The sequence below is a fragment of the Lethenteron reissneri genome, chromosome 40 (assembly GCF_015708825.2).
Source record: "Lethenteron reissneri isolate LAM-NWPU_2019-01 chromosome 40, ASM1570882v1, whole genome shotgun sequence".
NCBI classification, from domain to species: domain Eukaryota; kingdom Metazoa; phylum Chordata; class Hyperoartia; order Petromyzontiformes; family Petromyzontidae; genus Lethenteron; species Lethenteron reissneri.
In genome coordinates, this window is record NC_083818.1 from 10,589,040 (window position 1) to 10,604,701 (window position 15,662).

Here is a 15,662-nt window from a genome sequence, read left to right on the forward strand (position 1 = left end):
CTGTAATTCTAAAGTATTGTTAATCTAATTAAATTATGCCTTGCACTGCAATTGCGTGAAAACAAATGCACAGCTTTCTGTAAATGCACGCTACAAATCGCTTACACCGGCATGACTCAAACTGTAGTCCTTGCAAGTCTGCACAATGTAGCTCTCAGTGTTTCACCAACCATGAGATGCAAGTATATGTATTGTATATGTTAACACGTAGGCCTTCGCGACCAATATCATCCACAATACAGTTGTTTTGGGCTTAGATCAGATACATATATCTATATATCTACATATTTACGCAATCAATATATCTAGATATCTATGCGATCTAACCCAAAAAACCCTCTTATGGATGATATTGTTTCGTTTGTCGGCCCTATTGGCATTCCAGAGCAACATTATCCAGTGTCATTTGTTCAAACAAATAAAATCTGTGCTGGTTTTTGACCTTCGAGATCTCATCTTAACAATCAAACCTGTTCGAGCTAATGCTGAAGAGTTCACGTGGTGCAGCTGCTCGCCGTGCGATAAACACGAAGGGATGAATGCAACGAGAGAGAGCGAGAGAGAGACACGTACTCGACTTGCACTTGTCACCAGTCCAGCCTGCCTTGCACGTGCACCTCCCTGTCTTTGCCTCGCACGTGCCTCCATTCTGACAGCTGCAGGATTGCTGACAGCCAGCACCAAACTTTCCACCTGTGCACTCTGCAATGGAATTACACGATTACGTAAAAAATAATAATAAGACAAAGGTATTATCTTCATACAACTATTGATCCACAAGAGTCTCACAGAGTCTCAATACTTTTTTTTCAGGAAGGCCCTGCATTTAAGATCTTGGGCGAGTTGCATTAATTCACGTTTTGGCTTCATGTGGGCGGAAACTATAAAACACGGATACAACTCATGCACATCTAAAGGGATAAGACCCAAAGCGGAATTCAATAAATTGAAGGATGCTTTACTGTATCACCGTATCGTTGCCACGTGGCCTCTCAAGCTCGGAGTGGAAGATGGCAGCCTTCACGTGGCACACTCTGTTAAGTGATAAATCTCGACTAATGCCATCATTGACCCGGTGTCAATCTTCCGGTCTGCGGAACAACAACTTCATCTCAAGCTGAGTTTCCCCAGGACGCCTCCCATCCAAGTACTAACCCGGTGAAACGCTGCTTAGCAATCGGGGTGATTTGGTTGTCACCATTCAGGAGGTTCTTTCCCAAGATATTTGACCAGTTGCATGTGCAGTCTTAGATGATCAGTAATGATTATTGTTTTTTTTTTATCATCCCCTCATTCCTCTGTGGTCAGTAAAATGAGTACGGATTGTGGGTGTTTTAACTGTGGTTAAAACTGTGGTTATCCTATGAAGAAGCTGGATCCTGTCAACTGGTGGCTCAAGGCCCCCATTAGTTTGCTTACCAATGAAGAACTTGTTTAACCAAGAAAGTCATATTGACTGTGTTTGGCCAATGCCGATTGCATTGCATGTTTTTTTTTTGGTGGAAGGATCTCTATTTGAGGGGCTCTTAGAGGGCCCTTCCAGAGGATAATTTGGCCTCATTTTTCATGTTGGCCAAGTATATTGGAAGAGTTTAACTCGGTGCAGAATTTCATGACCAATACTATAATTCGTTTTTTTTTTGTTCAGATCGCGTAAATAAAATGTTCATCGTTATCTTACAAATGCCTGCTGGTTTTAACTACCAGCGAAACGTTGGACCACATTCTCAAATGTCGTGGATTGCTCTCCAACAATACACCGCTTGGTGGTGCTGATGCAGCAGTAATAAAACGGCACGTTTGTTCACGTGACAACTTTATTGATCGGCTGTGTTGGATGGAGGAGGGTGTATGACGCATACTTTCACTTGTGTGATCTGACCCCAAGTATCAATTACGTATCACGGTATGTATGTATGTCAAACTTATTTCGCACTGTGCATAGCCCACCGTGATAAAGAGGTGGGGGGTACCCATTCCTCGCCCCAAATGCACGCTACCTGCCCAAAACGACTCGACCACAAACCTCGCACAGAGAAAAACCGCACACACACAAGCGCGCGCGCGATCTGATGAAAACGTGGAAGTGAAACTGCGGCGAGCATCATCGGTCGAGGTTTGGGGGGTAGGGCACGGTGCAGTGACGCACCTGTTTCACAGGCGACGCCTGTCCACCCGTCGGGACAGGAGCAGTCTCCCGTCACGTGGCTGCAGGTGGCGCCGTTCCGGCAGATGCAATGCTGTGCACAGCCGGCTCCGTAGAATCCGGCATCGCACTCTGTGGACGCAAACGTAGCGACCTCGTCAGCTGACTGGTGAGCCGTCGTGCAGCCAGACGTCGAGGGGAAAGGTAGCCGGGCTCGGGCACGACAAATTGGGCACGATGAGTCCCTTAGAAACTATTCAACATATTTCGTTAATTTACCAGGACAAGTCCACCAAGCTATATAGCTCTTTTTGAGAAGCGACCTGGCCACAAATGATAGCCCCAATGAAGTGGCTTGTCACGTGGAATTTTATCGCAGCCAAATACTCTAAACGCATGTTGATTCTGAATGTGGAGAAAAATTCACTTGACCACAGGGAGGGAGAACATGCAAACTCCAAATATACAGGCCTCAGGGTCGTGATCAAACCCACGACCTCCTGCATACCAGAGGAGGTAGGTAGCATCTCGCCACCGCGATACCTGATAATGGCCGATGATCAAGACTGATGATAAGAGTGGCCGCCAAGGAAAGATTGGAAAATGTTTTTTTATTCCTGGCAGAGATTTTATTGTAAAGCAGCCTGAGAACCTCTGGCATGAAGAGTGTAATATAAAAGCAAATTGTCTTGTATTCTATTACAGTCCTATTGGAATATTGTATTACTACAACTTTGTCATTGAAACGGTGGACAATGTAACACGTGAAAAGCATTGGAAAATGAAAAACAACTCTATACCGTTCCTCAGTAACACTGCCACCTAAAGAGGAAACATATACCAGGTGGTATTTCGGGCAGCTGCTCTTGAAATTAATCATGTTGCTGGTAGACCAACAGCTTCACAGAAAAGTAAACCAACCCCAAGGAAAAAAGAAAAAAATGTGGAAAAAGGAAAAGTATTCCTGTGACTAGCTTCTGCTTGTTGATCAGAGTCAGGGAAAGGCAAAAACGAAAGCAGATGAAGAGAGGAACCATCCAGTGCCCAGCTGCTCTGGGGGGTGAACGTTCGCCAAACACAAATCGAGGACGTCAATGCTGCCGGCTCAGTGCCTTATAGCACGCCCGAGGCAACCGACCATCTCTAACTCGAGGATAAGGATTCCTTTGACGCGTGTGCGCGCACGCAGGGAGCGCCACAGACGCACACGGGGACCGCCACGTCCGCGGTCCAGCCAGACCATTCTCGCCGGGATAATCAATCGAGTGCGGCGCGGGATTCATGAAGGGTCCGCAAAGGATTCGTGAAGGGTCCGCGAAGGATTCATGAAGGGTCCGCGAAGGATTCGTGAAAGGTCCGCGAAGGATTCGTGAAGGATCCGTGAAGGATTCGCGAAGGATTCGCGAAGGAATCGCGAAGGGTCCGTGGCGCCCACGCGCGTAGCATCGATTCACTCACTGCGCTGGCACGACGCCCCCATCCACCCAGGGGTGCAGAGGCACAGGCCCGTCACGTGCTCGCACGTCGCGCCGTTGTGACAGTCGCACGTCTGGCTGCAGTCCTCGCCGTGCGTCTGCCCTTGGCAAGCTGTGTGGGTGGAGGGGAGGAAAAAACGAACGCGCGTCAAGCGTACGACCGTGAACCATCGGTCTGTGCCCGGTGCACCACCAGTACCTCCGATTGGCACGGCTGGCAACATATGTACGCATATTGAACTTCTTTTGCACTGTACGTAGGCAACCATGATCATCGGAGGTGCGGGGCAATGACAAGAAACTAAACACAGAAAACTGTACGAATAATAAGAAAATATTTTACCCTTTCAGGCAATAAAACAGGTGTTAAGATGTTTAAACACCAAATAGATACCTTTTGCATGGAATCAAGACTGCATCAAGCACACACACTTGTGGGCAAAACATACAAAGAAAGAGTCAATCCTATTCTTATTTCTCATACATTGACACTGCCAAAAAAGGTCCCATAGTTACAAAAAGCAGTTCTAAAGATATTATTTTTCAATTTAGATGCGAAAAAAGTTCAACATATGTACGGTATTGTATACTGGCCAGAAAGTTGTTTGTTTCATCTTCCACAACCACAAAACAACTCAACTGGCCAGGGAACAGCCTTTGAATAAAACCCTGCAGGGCTTCACTAAGAGGCTGTCTGCAGAGTAACCCCACAGTAGTCAAAATTTATTTTATATTCTCAAATCTGACTCCACAAATGTAGGGCATGTCAAATCCAGTTAGGTTGTTTGTGTCTGCTCAGAGATCAACATACGTTTGATATCTGAAAAAAATATTTATTTTAACCACATAATCAATCCAGGATTTGAAGCCATGTTCTCAGAGGTGCTGCATCAGTATGGCCTTCAGATACACTTCTGCGGCCGTCTGGAAAGCTCTTCCTTCCGATATTGGAACGCCACTGGAGGTATGGACTAGATTGAAAACTCATTTATTTAGAACTGATTTTTGTGTTTCGTTTGTTGTTCTTCCCTGGCACCTCCGATTAGCATGGTTAACGACGTACGGTGCGAAAGAATCTCAACATATACACATGTATACAACCCCAATGAGCAATATGGCTCAGTACACTGTCTTAGTGGCAACAATCTACTCATTCAGAATCGCCAACTAATTCATGATTCCCAGTTGGAAATTACACGAAATACTTTACCTCGAAAACCAGGTTTCCAATTCATTTGTATTGAATTCTGTGTCATTCATTACAATAAACGTTATTTCTAAAATATACAGGATAGATTAAAACCAAAAAATATACATTTCCTGCCAAAAAGTAAATCCACTCACGATCAGGACAAAAGATTGGTAAAAAAAAAAATGAAGGACACTGCATAATTTTCAGTTTAAATAAGCTACTCACAACATCTGCCATCCAACTACAGTTACATATGTGCAGCCGCTGTATAAAAAAGACCCAGAACTAAATGGAATGAGATGGTCAGTCTGAGACCGACCTCGCTGCACCTGACAACCCCAGCATAACCACAGGGCAGCTGGCCTCGATTCGAACCGCCGATCTTAGCAAAGCCAGCTCAGCATTATGACCTCTGAGCCACCTACTCTCCCCCACCAGTGCCACGGTGGCAAGATGTTAACTACCTCGCCTGGTATACAGGAGGTCGTGGGTTTGATCCCGACGCTGACGCCTGTTGTGTATATTCGGAGTTTGCATGTTCTCCCCGTGGTCGTGTGAATTTTTCTCGGGATTTTCCGGTTTTTCCCTCCACACTTATAAACGTACTTTCAGAGTATTTAGCTGATGTAAATATCCACGTGACGATAAGCCACTTCATTGCACTATAATTTGAAATAGCCAGGTCACTTCTGAAAAAGGAGTTACATGGCTGGTCAGTGGGCATTACCCTCGTAAAATAAAACAAAACAGAGTTTATTTTAAAGTTTGAGTTTAGAATTAGTTCACTTCAAGTGCACGTAGATGGTTGCGACACTCACGCTGACTGCACTTGGGGCCCACCCAGCCTGGAGCACAGCTGCACTGGCCCGTGATGTGGTTACAGCGAGCGCCGTTTCGGCAGCCGCATGGTTCCTTGCACTCCATCCCAAAGAAGCCGTCGGGACAGGCTGTTGGAGAGACATAATAACAAGTGCAAGTCGTTAAGACGCCTTGTTGTTGTCCTTACCCCCGCACCTCCGGTTAGCACGGTTCGCTGTGTGCTGCGCGAAAAGAGGTTCAAGCATGCATGCGTACAAGTGCAACGCTGAGCTGCTGTGCGAGTTATCGCGTGTACAGTTTTGTGTTCAAAAACAAGTTGCCGCAGTGCCGTAGACGGATGCATCCGTTCCTTCTCTTGGGGAAGTAAAACAAAATATGTATTATTAAAAATATATATATTTCTTAATGTTATTCCAGTTGTGCGATTGCCATCGTGTCATAAAACAAAGAAGGCATTCTGGACTCTAAAAAAGCAGTGCATCACCCGCGTTTAAGAGAATGGTCCGCTGAAGACGATGTCACGGAACTGCTTCCGATATCATTTCATCGAATTTTTTTTTTTTATCCACCCACACAGAAAAACTTATTATGCGATTGTCCATTGCAAAGCACCACCTTATTAGCATATTTCAGTGATTTATTTTTATAAATTCAATTTATGTTCACATGCTTATCCAATCAGCATTGCAAATGTCAAGCGGTTAGTGGCATTAAATTGTGAATTTCAAATGTAAAAGGTGTAATAAAGGAAATTGCTCCCTGTGCATGCTGCGGAATGCAATTGTGCATGTCGTAATAAGTCACAGCTGCTACATATGGTTACATTTTCGAACGTTCATTTGGCAGTGTGAAATTGGGCACCTCTGCATGCTGTTGTGCATTAGAAAAAATGCCCAATTTTATTCATATTCAAACCAGTGGGGCCGTTATTATTATTATTATTTCGCTCGTTTTCTCAAGGAAGCAAAACTGAGTCTCGTGACTCTTCTTTAGGAGGGTCTTGCCAAGTGTTTACATTTGGGAGTGATAACTGCTCAAAATATATTCCAGTGGAGTAATAGGTACGTTTTAAATTAGGATCATGACTCTATCGCACAATGGCTTACTCTTACAAATTATTATACCCGTCATGAAGCAGATGCCTCGTATTGTGTGATTAATAATATCCATGGCATTAACCAGGGCGGCCGCTGGATTAAAACTGTGAAAATCTAAGATTGCTCTATGTTTTCTCCCCACATAGCAGATTAGCCAACCGTGCTTATAAGAGGTGCGTGGGAATGGTAAAACAAACTAAACACAAAAAGCAGTTCCAAAGAAATGAGTTTGTCAATCTAGATGATTTCACAGTGCATGGCTCCAGTGGCTTCCTAATATTGGAAGGAAGAGCACATTCCAGACGGCCGCAGAAGCTCATCTGACAGCACACGAAGCGGGTAACCGTCTTTGTTCATTGGCGAGCCAAAAGCCGCTGCTGCTGTTGAGACGATGATCGGAGTTCGCGTGACGGTTTATGCTCCTTGACGAGGAGGAACAGAAACCACGGCAGTCGCGATCGAAGAGCAACAGGGAGGTGAGTGACTTTCTGCGAGCGACTGGAGTGACCGTCTTTGGTCGACGGTTAGCCAAGAGCCGCTGCCGCCGCCACCGCTGCTGCTACTGCGAGGAGGAGGAAGACCGGGATTGGGATTGGCGCGTGTGACGGTGACCCCTTACGGCGCTCGCAGTATGTCCCGGTCCAGCCAGCGTCACAGGTGCACGCGCCGCTCACGTGGTCACACGCCGCGCCGTGCTCGCACTGGCACCGACTCCTGCAGCTTGGCCCGAACGTTCCGGCGGTGCACTCTGCACGCAAGCACAAACGAAGGCCCCGCGTGGCCGTGAGCGGAGTGTCGGGGCGCAGCGCCATGTTAGCGAGCGAGAGCCCGTCAAGGCCGGCGCGGCACACGAACGGAAGTTTGTGGCCACAGCTACGTTCGACCACCTGTGTCTCCGGTGCTGCTTGCACACTGCACCAAAGCGCTGAGCCGGTCATTGACCTCTGCTAGGTTGAGTCAAACTTGACTTGAGTCAACCTAGAGGAGGCCCATGACCGGTTCAGCTGTCAGGTCGCTGGGTTAGTAGTGTTGTGAGCTAATTGCTGCTCCACCGCTCAAGGTTGTATTCATTAACCAATGATTATAATGTCAGACTCATATTTATACATTTCTAGGCTCAAGTGAGATGAGCGGGCAAAGTTTTCCACCGCTCATTTGCACGAGGGGACATCTTTTGTTGTTTTACGTCTGACCTGGCAACAGGCGTATTCTCACTGACTTGTGAAGCGTGTCTGTTTGAAACAATTGCTCAGACCATACGAGGACGGGGCAAGCGGGAAGCGGCGCTTACTCTGTTCACAGCGAGGCCCAGTGAACCCAGCCTCGCACATGCACTTCCCCGTCACCGGCTCGCAGCTTCCCACCACGCTGTTGCACTCGCACAGCCGCTCGCAGTTTCGTCCCCAGCGCCCAGCGTGGCATGCTGAAACAGATAAACGCACCCAGTCATCTCTCGCTCACGCCACTGCTGGCGGAAGGAAGGGCCTTTTTACTCGGGGCGGCTCTAGAGAGAGTATTGTGGACCACTCTTCCATGCCGGCCAGACCTCTTGGAAGAAGTAGCCACGCTTTACCCGTATTCCAGCTAGATACAAAACACAATTTTAAATTACGATTTTTTTTATATACCTAAATTGTTTAATTGGTCCAAATTTAAAAGTTATATTTTTTTGGGTCATTCGTCGATAAATGAATAATGTATATCCCTTGGTCTATCCACTGCTGGATGAGGGCATCCCCCCAACCACTGCCACCTCTGACGACCCTGCGATGTAATGCTCCACCTAGCACCTGCACACAAACTGATTTCAACGTTCCATCTACTCCACAGACGTCCCCTCATTTGTGTCCCTTTCCTTGGACACCACTCCGTGATGTATTATTGTTCCTATTATTGATGGTTCGACCGAACTTCACCAAGCAGGTGGAGGGTGACAGGGCAAGACCCAGTTAAGACATCACCTCTCCACTGATATTAGTGGTGGCCAGAAATAAAACTCGGGTTGCTTGGTTCATTGCGCAGTACACTAAGCACTGCACCACCACTCCCCAGTGAAGAGGAAAGTGGCTCTTTAAAACAAATCACCATTATTATTACTACGCAATTAACCCTTTCCCATTCCGATGACGTACGTGCATGGAACTGGAAGGAAAAATAAACATAACTTTATCGGTACCGAGGCTCCCACAAGGCCATGCGGGAGGGCGTGTGGCACGTTTTCCTGCCAGCTATCGTAGAGCGCGGTCGTGTCGCTACAGTTATCTGCGATGAGTACAGTGTCTTTAAAAACAATGGCGCTACGCCTCTCTAAATAAAATGAATGCTTTTGAACCGCTTGCGCGTTCCGAGATTCATCGGTGAACGGGGACCCCCACCCCGCAACTCGCAGACGTCTCGGAGCAGGCAAAGGGTTAAAGAGGAGAAGCGGCAGCACTCACGTTTCTTGCAGTTGTGTCCGAACCAACCCGGGCCGCAGGAGCACTGCCCGGTGGCGGGGTCGCACTGAGCGTCATTCTCGCACGCGCACCGCAGCGCGCAGCCCTGGCCAAAGCGCCCGGCAGGGCAGCCTAAGGCGACAGCAGGAGCAGACGCCGCGCGTTACACCCCCCCCCCCCCCCCCCCGCTGCTCTCAATCACCTCGCTCAATTCAAGAAACCCGTTGGCTCGTGTCTGTTATCACACCTTCAGCGGCGCTGTGTGGCGATGATCCGTTTGGCATTTTTGGTTGGCCTTTGGATCCGTGTTCATGAAAATGTGATATGTAAAACATATAGATATAACGCTTCCTGAGGAGCATTAAATTTAATTAACGTTGAACTACCAGCGTGCTTGAACAAACATGCGGGTTATCATTCTCGTGATTGTGCGATGCAATCTGAGTGTATCGGCTGCAGGTATTTCTAGTTTGAGCTTTTTGTTGTGGTGCCCTTTATTAATTTGACTATTATTATTATTGTTGTTATTTTGCGTGGTAGTAGGGTTTTTAGCTCACCTGATGACGGACGTTTGTGTTGCGCCCGAAATGTCGTGTTCTTTCATAATTGTTTCTATCTACGTGACTTTACCGAAAGAGAGTATGGCTTCCTGCAGTCACGAAAGCTTCAAATCAAGATTAGTAGGGTTTTAATTTGCTTGCTCGTGGCTGTAAATGGGATTTGGTCCTTACATATAATTAATTAACAGCGTTGTGGGATGCTATAGCGAGAATTACCCTATATAAAATGTAGTACTATTAATTCGCACATCAAATTGTCACAGACTATACACAAACACAACCTCACTTGTGTTACAACAGCTGGTATGACTGCGTGCATACGGTGGGAGTAGGTTCCCAATGACAAATAGGGGCAATGGGTTTTCTCTTACTGCTCTGGCAGGCTTTGCCCATGAATCCGGCCTTGCAGTCGCACTCTCCCGTCGACCTATTGCACGCCCCTCCTCCACTCTCGCACGAGCTGCAGTTGCCCTGGCAGCCCAAACCCCAGCGTCCCTCCGGACACTCTGAACGTGAAACAGAACACACGCGTCAAGCGGGCAACACACGCACATACGTATTATATGTGAAGGTAAAAGTGCAGTCCTGCAATTGCTTGCTCGCGACACTGCTGGCAAGAGAGAGAGCCTTCACTCAGTTTCATTTATTAGGTACTAGCTGTACTAGCTGGCTTCGCCCAGGACTTGGATTCACCATGCCCGGCCGCCTTTGTCTCCCCAGTGGCGATGTTCACACACCACACCGGTTACTCGTTTGAGGCTGAGTCGACCTAGGGGAGTCCCAGGACCGGTTCAAATAATCGTCACCGGTGTTGGCCGTGAGCAGGAATCTAACTCGGGTCGCCGGGCTCATAGCGCAGCGCTAACCACTACACGACAATGAATTACGCTTCCACATGCACGGGTCATATGACAGGCATGGTGTACAGTCTGGAAAGTACCCACGTGGCAAATTTCAAGTTTGTTGCATGTCGGGAAGTCCGCTAAACATTTTGAACAGACACACGTAATCACAAATTTGCCTTTTCTATATATTATTGGGTATAACTCTGTGAGCCATGCGGCTCTTGACTCGGGTGCCACCGCAAAAAAACATGAACAAGAAACATCGTAAAGTGACTACACCCGAGGGAGTTCTGAAGATGCCCTCTCGACTGTAGTTGGGCTTCCCCCCTCCCCCGTCCCCCCATGCTTGCTAGGAATAGGTTGAGAAGAGTACCTATTGTTTCTGCCGTTCCGGGAGATCGACTCGAAGTGGTGGCCTCTGTATCAGCGGTGTATTAGAACTTGGTATCATGCAAAAGCTTCACTTGGAATAACATGCGAGTTTGCGTAAAGAAAGACATTCTCAATAGATGCATATTTCAGATATGATGTGGCGTATGTATGTGACGTATGGATCAGACACTGACAATTTAACAGATGATAAAAGTGCGCAAAGAAGTGTGGAGATATGCAAGCATGGATATACACATAAGAGACACATAGGTGGACGTTATGCCTTATGCATGGACCAGGGACAACTGATGATTCTCATCACAGTCCAGTAAAAAAGATATATAACCCCTTGGTGGATTTTGAAAAATCTATAAGATGTGATTTAGACACAACTGCTGATGGGATAGTAGCCTCGATGGACCACTTTGTAAGATGAGCACGCATAGGGGAAGTGAAACAACAGCAATGAAAGGCACCTGGATTACAGTAATAGATTATATCCCTACAAGACCAGAGGTGGCAGTGTAGCCAAGGATATTGCTCAACACCGCAGTGATTTGGAAATGCATTAAGATGCCTGTGTTTTTTCTGTGTCGACCTTCATGCTTGCTCTGCACAGCTCGTCGATGTGTTTTAGCCGGTACCACGTGTTGTTTTGCACAATGTCCGACGCTTCTCTCCACGTTCGTGGGAGCTTTGCCAGGAACTGAATTCGGTTTCCAAAGCTGAATTCAGTTCTTGATGAATATGGCGAAGGTAGCAGGGCGAAAGAAGAAGCTCCAAGGACGCGGAGCGAAATGTCAGACGTCGTAACGAACAGCCCCGCGGTACGTCACGAAAAACACAATAAAGAAAAAACCGAACGGTTATCCAGGTTGCTTCAAAAAACTGTTAACACTTCCGAGAATTTGCAACAATACTGCAAAAAATTTACCTCCGGGCTCTGGAGACCACTTGGAGAAGATTCCAGGCGTGTGTTGCCAATGATGGCGAACAAGTGGAGACTTTTTTGAAGCTATTATCATACATTTGTTTGTCATGTTGCATTGTATTATCCGTTCTTTTTTCCATTAAAAACAATTGTCCCATAAAAAGTGTTAACATTATTTTGAAGCACCCTGTATAAAATTCAACTGACCTTTCTCACAGGAGCCGCCAGTCTTGCCAGGTGGACAGAAGCATCGGCCAGTGGCGTGATCGCAGGGCGCCCCGCCACACGCACACGACGCCTGGCACCCGCCTCCAAATCTCCCAGCAGGGCACTCTGCGAACATGTCGTCCGAGTTGCTTGCCCATTTCGGCGATTTTCCGCTTTTAAACGTGGACTTTGTGTCGCGTCAATGCATGTACGGCGTATAACGCGCGACGTAGTATATGTCTCAAGCGCGACGTTGTCGATGAAATTCTGAGCGTACGTTATGGTTCAAACCTTTCACGTGCACTGTCCATTGTTTAATTGACTGTGGTACCGTTCAGCACACAATTGTAGGCTACGCTCCTTCAAAGGAGAAAGGGGAATAGCAATACGAAATTATCTCCTGAAACCCTCTCGTGGCTAGCAGACGTCTCGACATTGGAATTTAGCTCCTGAACACATTGTCAAACGCAATAATAGACTTGTTCAATACTTACTTACCTCGTTTATATGTTCATTGTGCCTAATTGGTATCCACTTAGGTGACAAAAGTGCATTTATCATAAAATATCACAAGTTAAACCGGTCAACAAAGCAGAATAGGTGCAGTTTTTGTGATTAATGTACGTCGATTAATTTTGCTTTGCTTTCAAAAGCCTCGTGCATTATGTCAAAAAAAAACACCAGCAGTTCCCGACGAAGTGAATTGTGGGCCCCTGAAAATAGAGCAGAGCCGCGGGGTGAGAGGCGCTTACTCATTTGGCAATCGGTGCCATGAAATCCGGGCTGGCACTGCAGTTTGCACTCCCCGCTGACGTGATCGCAGGCCACGCCGTCGGCGCACGTGCACCGGAGTCGACAGCCGGAGCCGTAGAAGCCGTCGGCACACACTGCCAGAGAAAGATCAGACCAGAGCATTGGCTTCATAACAACGACAACAACAACAGGAATGCAGTAACAACAAACGGAAGCGATGCAGAAAAGCAATGTCGCTGGCGAGCGTGCACATGTGTTAACGATTGTTCTGATTACGCCCGTAGTCGCAGCCGGTGTGGCCAGACAGAAAGAGAGAGAGAGTGGGGGTTGGATAAAATTAAAAAGAAACGGCAGATAAGCAGGCGCATGTGTGTGGGGCAAGGGAAAAAAAATTGCTCAGCAGCCGATTTTTTGCAAAATGTCAAAATGAGAATTATAATCGTTTCACCAATTATTCCCAACCGCCGGACCATGACAAATGCGGGCTTCCCATTTTTATAAGAGCTGTTCATTGAACAAAAAAAGGAAACGCACGAAATAACACTCAATGGATCTGGTGATGTTGATGGTTAAATACGAGTGTCGCTTACAAAACTAACAATTGCTCTTGAAAGCATCCAGCCAGGAGGAAATTACTGTAACCCACAATGAGTATTTCTAGGCTACACAGAAACAAAGCGATCATAGTGTGGGTTATTTAAAAAAAAGCACCGTTTCAAATAAGCCATGCTAGATTAAAATAAAAGGCTCATTTAATTAATCTTCAAGCGCTGACCTCTGATAGAAGCTTAATGTTCCTAATTCAACCTTCGCAGCGGCACTTAGCATTCATTATAGCTTGCAACAAGAGGAGGTGTATTCTGTGACAGTCATCAAGATTTTAAATAATTGCTTCACTCCAAATATAATTTGTATTTTCCACTAAGCCAGGAAACCCCTACAAGCCAAGTGGTGAACGCACAGCACTATGAACCTTACAACCTGAGTTTGATCCCAACATCTGTGATTAGTGATATCTGCATTGGCCCTGGGCTCTTCCCTCCCCCTGTCCCTTCTTGGGCTACCCCCAGCATGTCGCGGTTAATGATGTAGATGTCACGATGATGTCATCGCATGGTTGATGATGGAGGTGGCATCACCAAACCCCACCCATCATCGCCCATCCAGCGTCACATCATCATCATCACGATCCATGGGGCAGATCGCCCATAGGTGTCCACTGCACATTTTGGCATTTCTTTCCACTTCCCTCTTGTCTTGTGCCAATGTGCTTAGCTAGCGTCACATCTTGCTGGCACCAGCCTCTCATGTCGTCGTCAAGCCATTCTCTTGTAGGTCTTCCTCTCTTTCTGGTTCCTTACATTTTTCCCCGAACAACGCCACACTTTACATGGTCCAGTTATTGTCCATCCTACATATGTGTGTCCAAATAGTGCAAGTTTCCTTCTCATCACTGCCTGCATTGGCCGGTCTGCTTCTATGTGCAACCATTGTTCTTACTTCTACATTTGTGTCGCACACACACACACGCACTATCCGTCCAGTAACAGGGGGCGGCGGGTCATGGATAGCTTGAATAATCGGATGGCCCTTGTCGTGCTCGTACCTTCCTGGCACTGGCTGCCCTGGTAGCCAGCGTGGCAGCGGCAGGTGCCGTCCTTGGGGTTGCACTCCTGCGTGCTGGCCTTGGCACACTGGCACTCGGATGAGCAGCTCGGGCCGTACGCCCACTTAGGACACGCTGCAAAGACAAACACAAAGATCCCTCGTATATTTCTAGATTTTAAGCTTTTGTGACTGCAAGGATTCCTATTCTTGGGTTTTTTTAGGTAATTAATAGAAGTAAAATAAAAATATAAAAATATTTTGCTTCTATTAATTTTTATTTTAGGTAAAATTTGTATTTTAGGTAAAACATTCTAATTAAAATTAATATAAGTAAAATAAAAATATTTTACTCCTCTCTTTCTTTGCTTCTATTAATTTTAATATTATTTTTTTACCTACGTGACTTTACCGAAAAAAACCCAAGAATATGAATCCCTCGTATAGTCTTAACAGACTTCAACAGAGCCGCAATCAGAGCCCGGCTGTCAGATCGCTGCCTACGGACGCAACTGCTACCGACGTGCATGAAGTGAGCGTTACCATTAGGTTATTGCCAATTAAATGTTTTCGAAGATGAACGCATGTTGGAAAGTATTACAGAAGCCATTGCGTGTGCATAGTTTTTCTTCCTTGTTTTACATTTTTTTTAATATCTCGAGCATATGCTTATCGTGAACTAACGCTTTGCAACAGGCCACTAAACATAATGGTCGTTTGATCTGTTAGATACTTGCACTGTTACTTGACACGATATCGAATGGCTGTGTGTGATATTGCTGGTACTTAAACAGCCTCATTACTGGGCTTAGCGCTGAATGTTCATAAATAACTGCAGTGGCCTCTGAAGTGCGACACAAGGACAAATATCTCCCGCATAGCTACAACAGAAAGTGTGGGGCAAGTGCTGTTAGCGAGCAACTATGAAGGCCGGCACAGCACACGAGGGGGTGGGTGGCCAGAACCACGCCCGGCCGCCTTTGTCTCCCTAGTGGCAATATTTTCACATCGCACCAGGTACTCATTTGAGGCTGAGTCGAATCTTGGAAAGACCCAGGACTGGTTCCGATAATCGTCACTGGTGTTGGCCGTGAGCAGGAGTTGAGCTCAGGTCGCCGGGTTCACACGCACACACCACCCACACGTGGGCAAGAGCATTCACGACCGAGAGACACGCTGATGGTCATTACAGGGATGCTTTAGCCTGGTAAGTGAATGCCATCAT

General features: G+C 46.7%; 1 protein-coding gene across 2 annotated transcripts in view; it reads right to left on the reverse strand.

Moving 5' to 3' along the window:
- The window catches only part of LOC133352473 (multiple epidermal growth factor-like domains protein 6), a 272,185-nt gene that overhangs the window by 19,976 nt on the left and 236,547 nt on the right, over nt 1–15,662 (reverse strand). For both annotated transcript variants that reach the window (XM_061568137.1, XM_061568138.1), the window contains 11 exons: nt 14,439–14,573; nt 12,832–12,966; nt 12,080–12,205; nt 10,096–10,230; nt 9,168–9,296; nt 8,021–8,152; nt 7,349–7,477; nt 5,632–5,760; nt 3,605–3,733; nt 2,150–2,278; nt 574–702 (listed from right to left, as the gene is read on the reverse strand). In XM_061568137.1, coding sequence (XP_061424121.1) covers nt 574–702; nt 2,150–2,278; nt 3,605–3,733; nt 5,632–5,760; nt 7,349–7,477; nt 8,021–8,152; nt 9,168–9,296; nt 10,096–10,230; nt 12,080–12,205; nt 12,832–12,966; nt 14,439–14,573 — 1,437 coding nt within the window. The remainder of the gene's footprint in view (nt 1–573; nt 703–2,149; nt 2,279–3,604; nt 3,734–5,631; nt 5,761–7,348; nt 7,478–8,020; nt 8,153–9,167; nt 9,297–10,095; nt 10,231–12,079; nt 12,206–12,831; nt 12,967–14,438; nt 14,574–15,662) is intronic.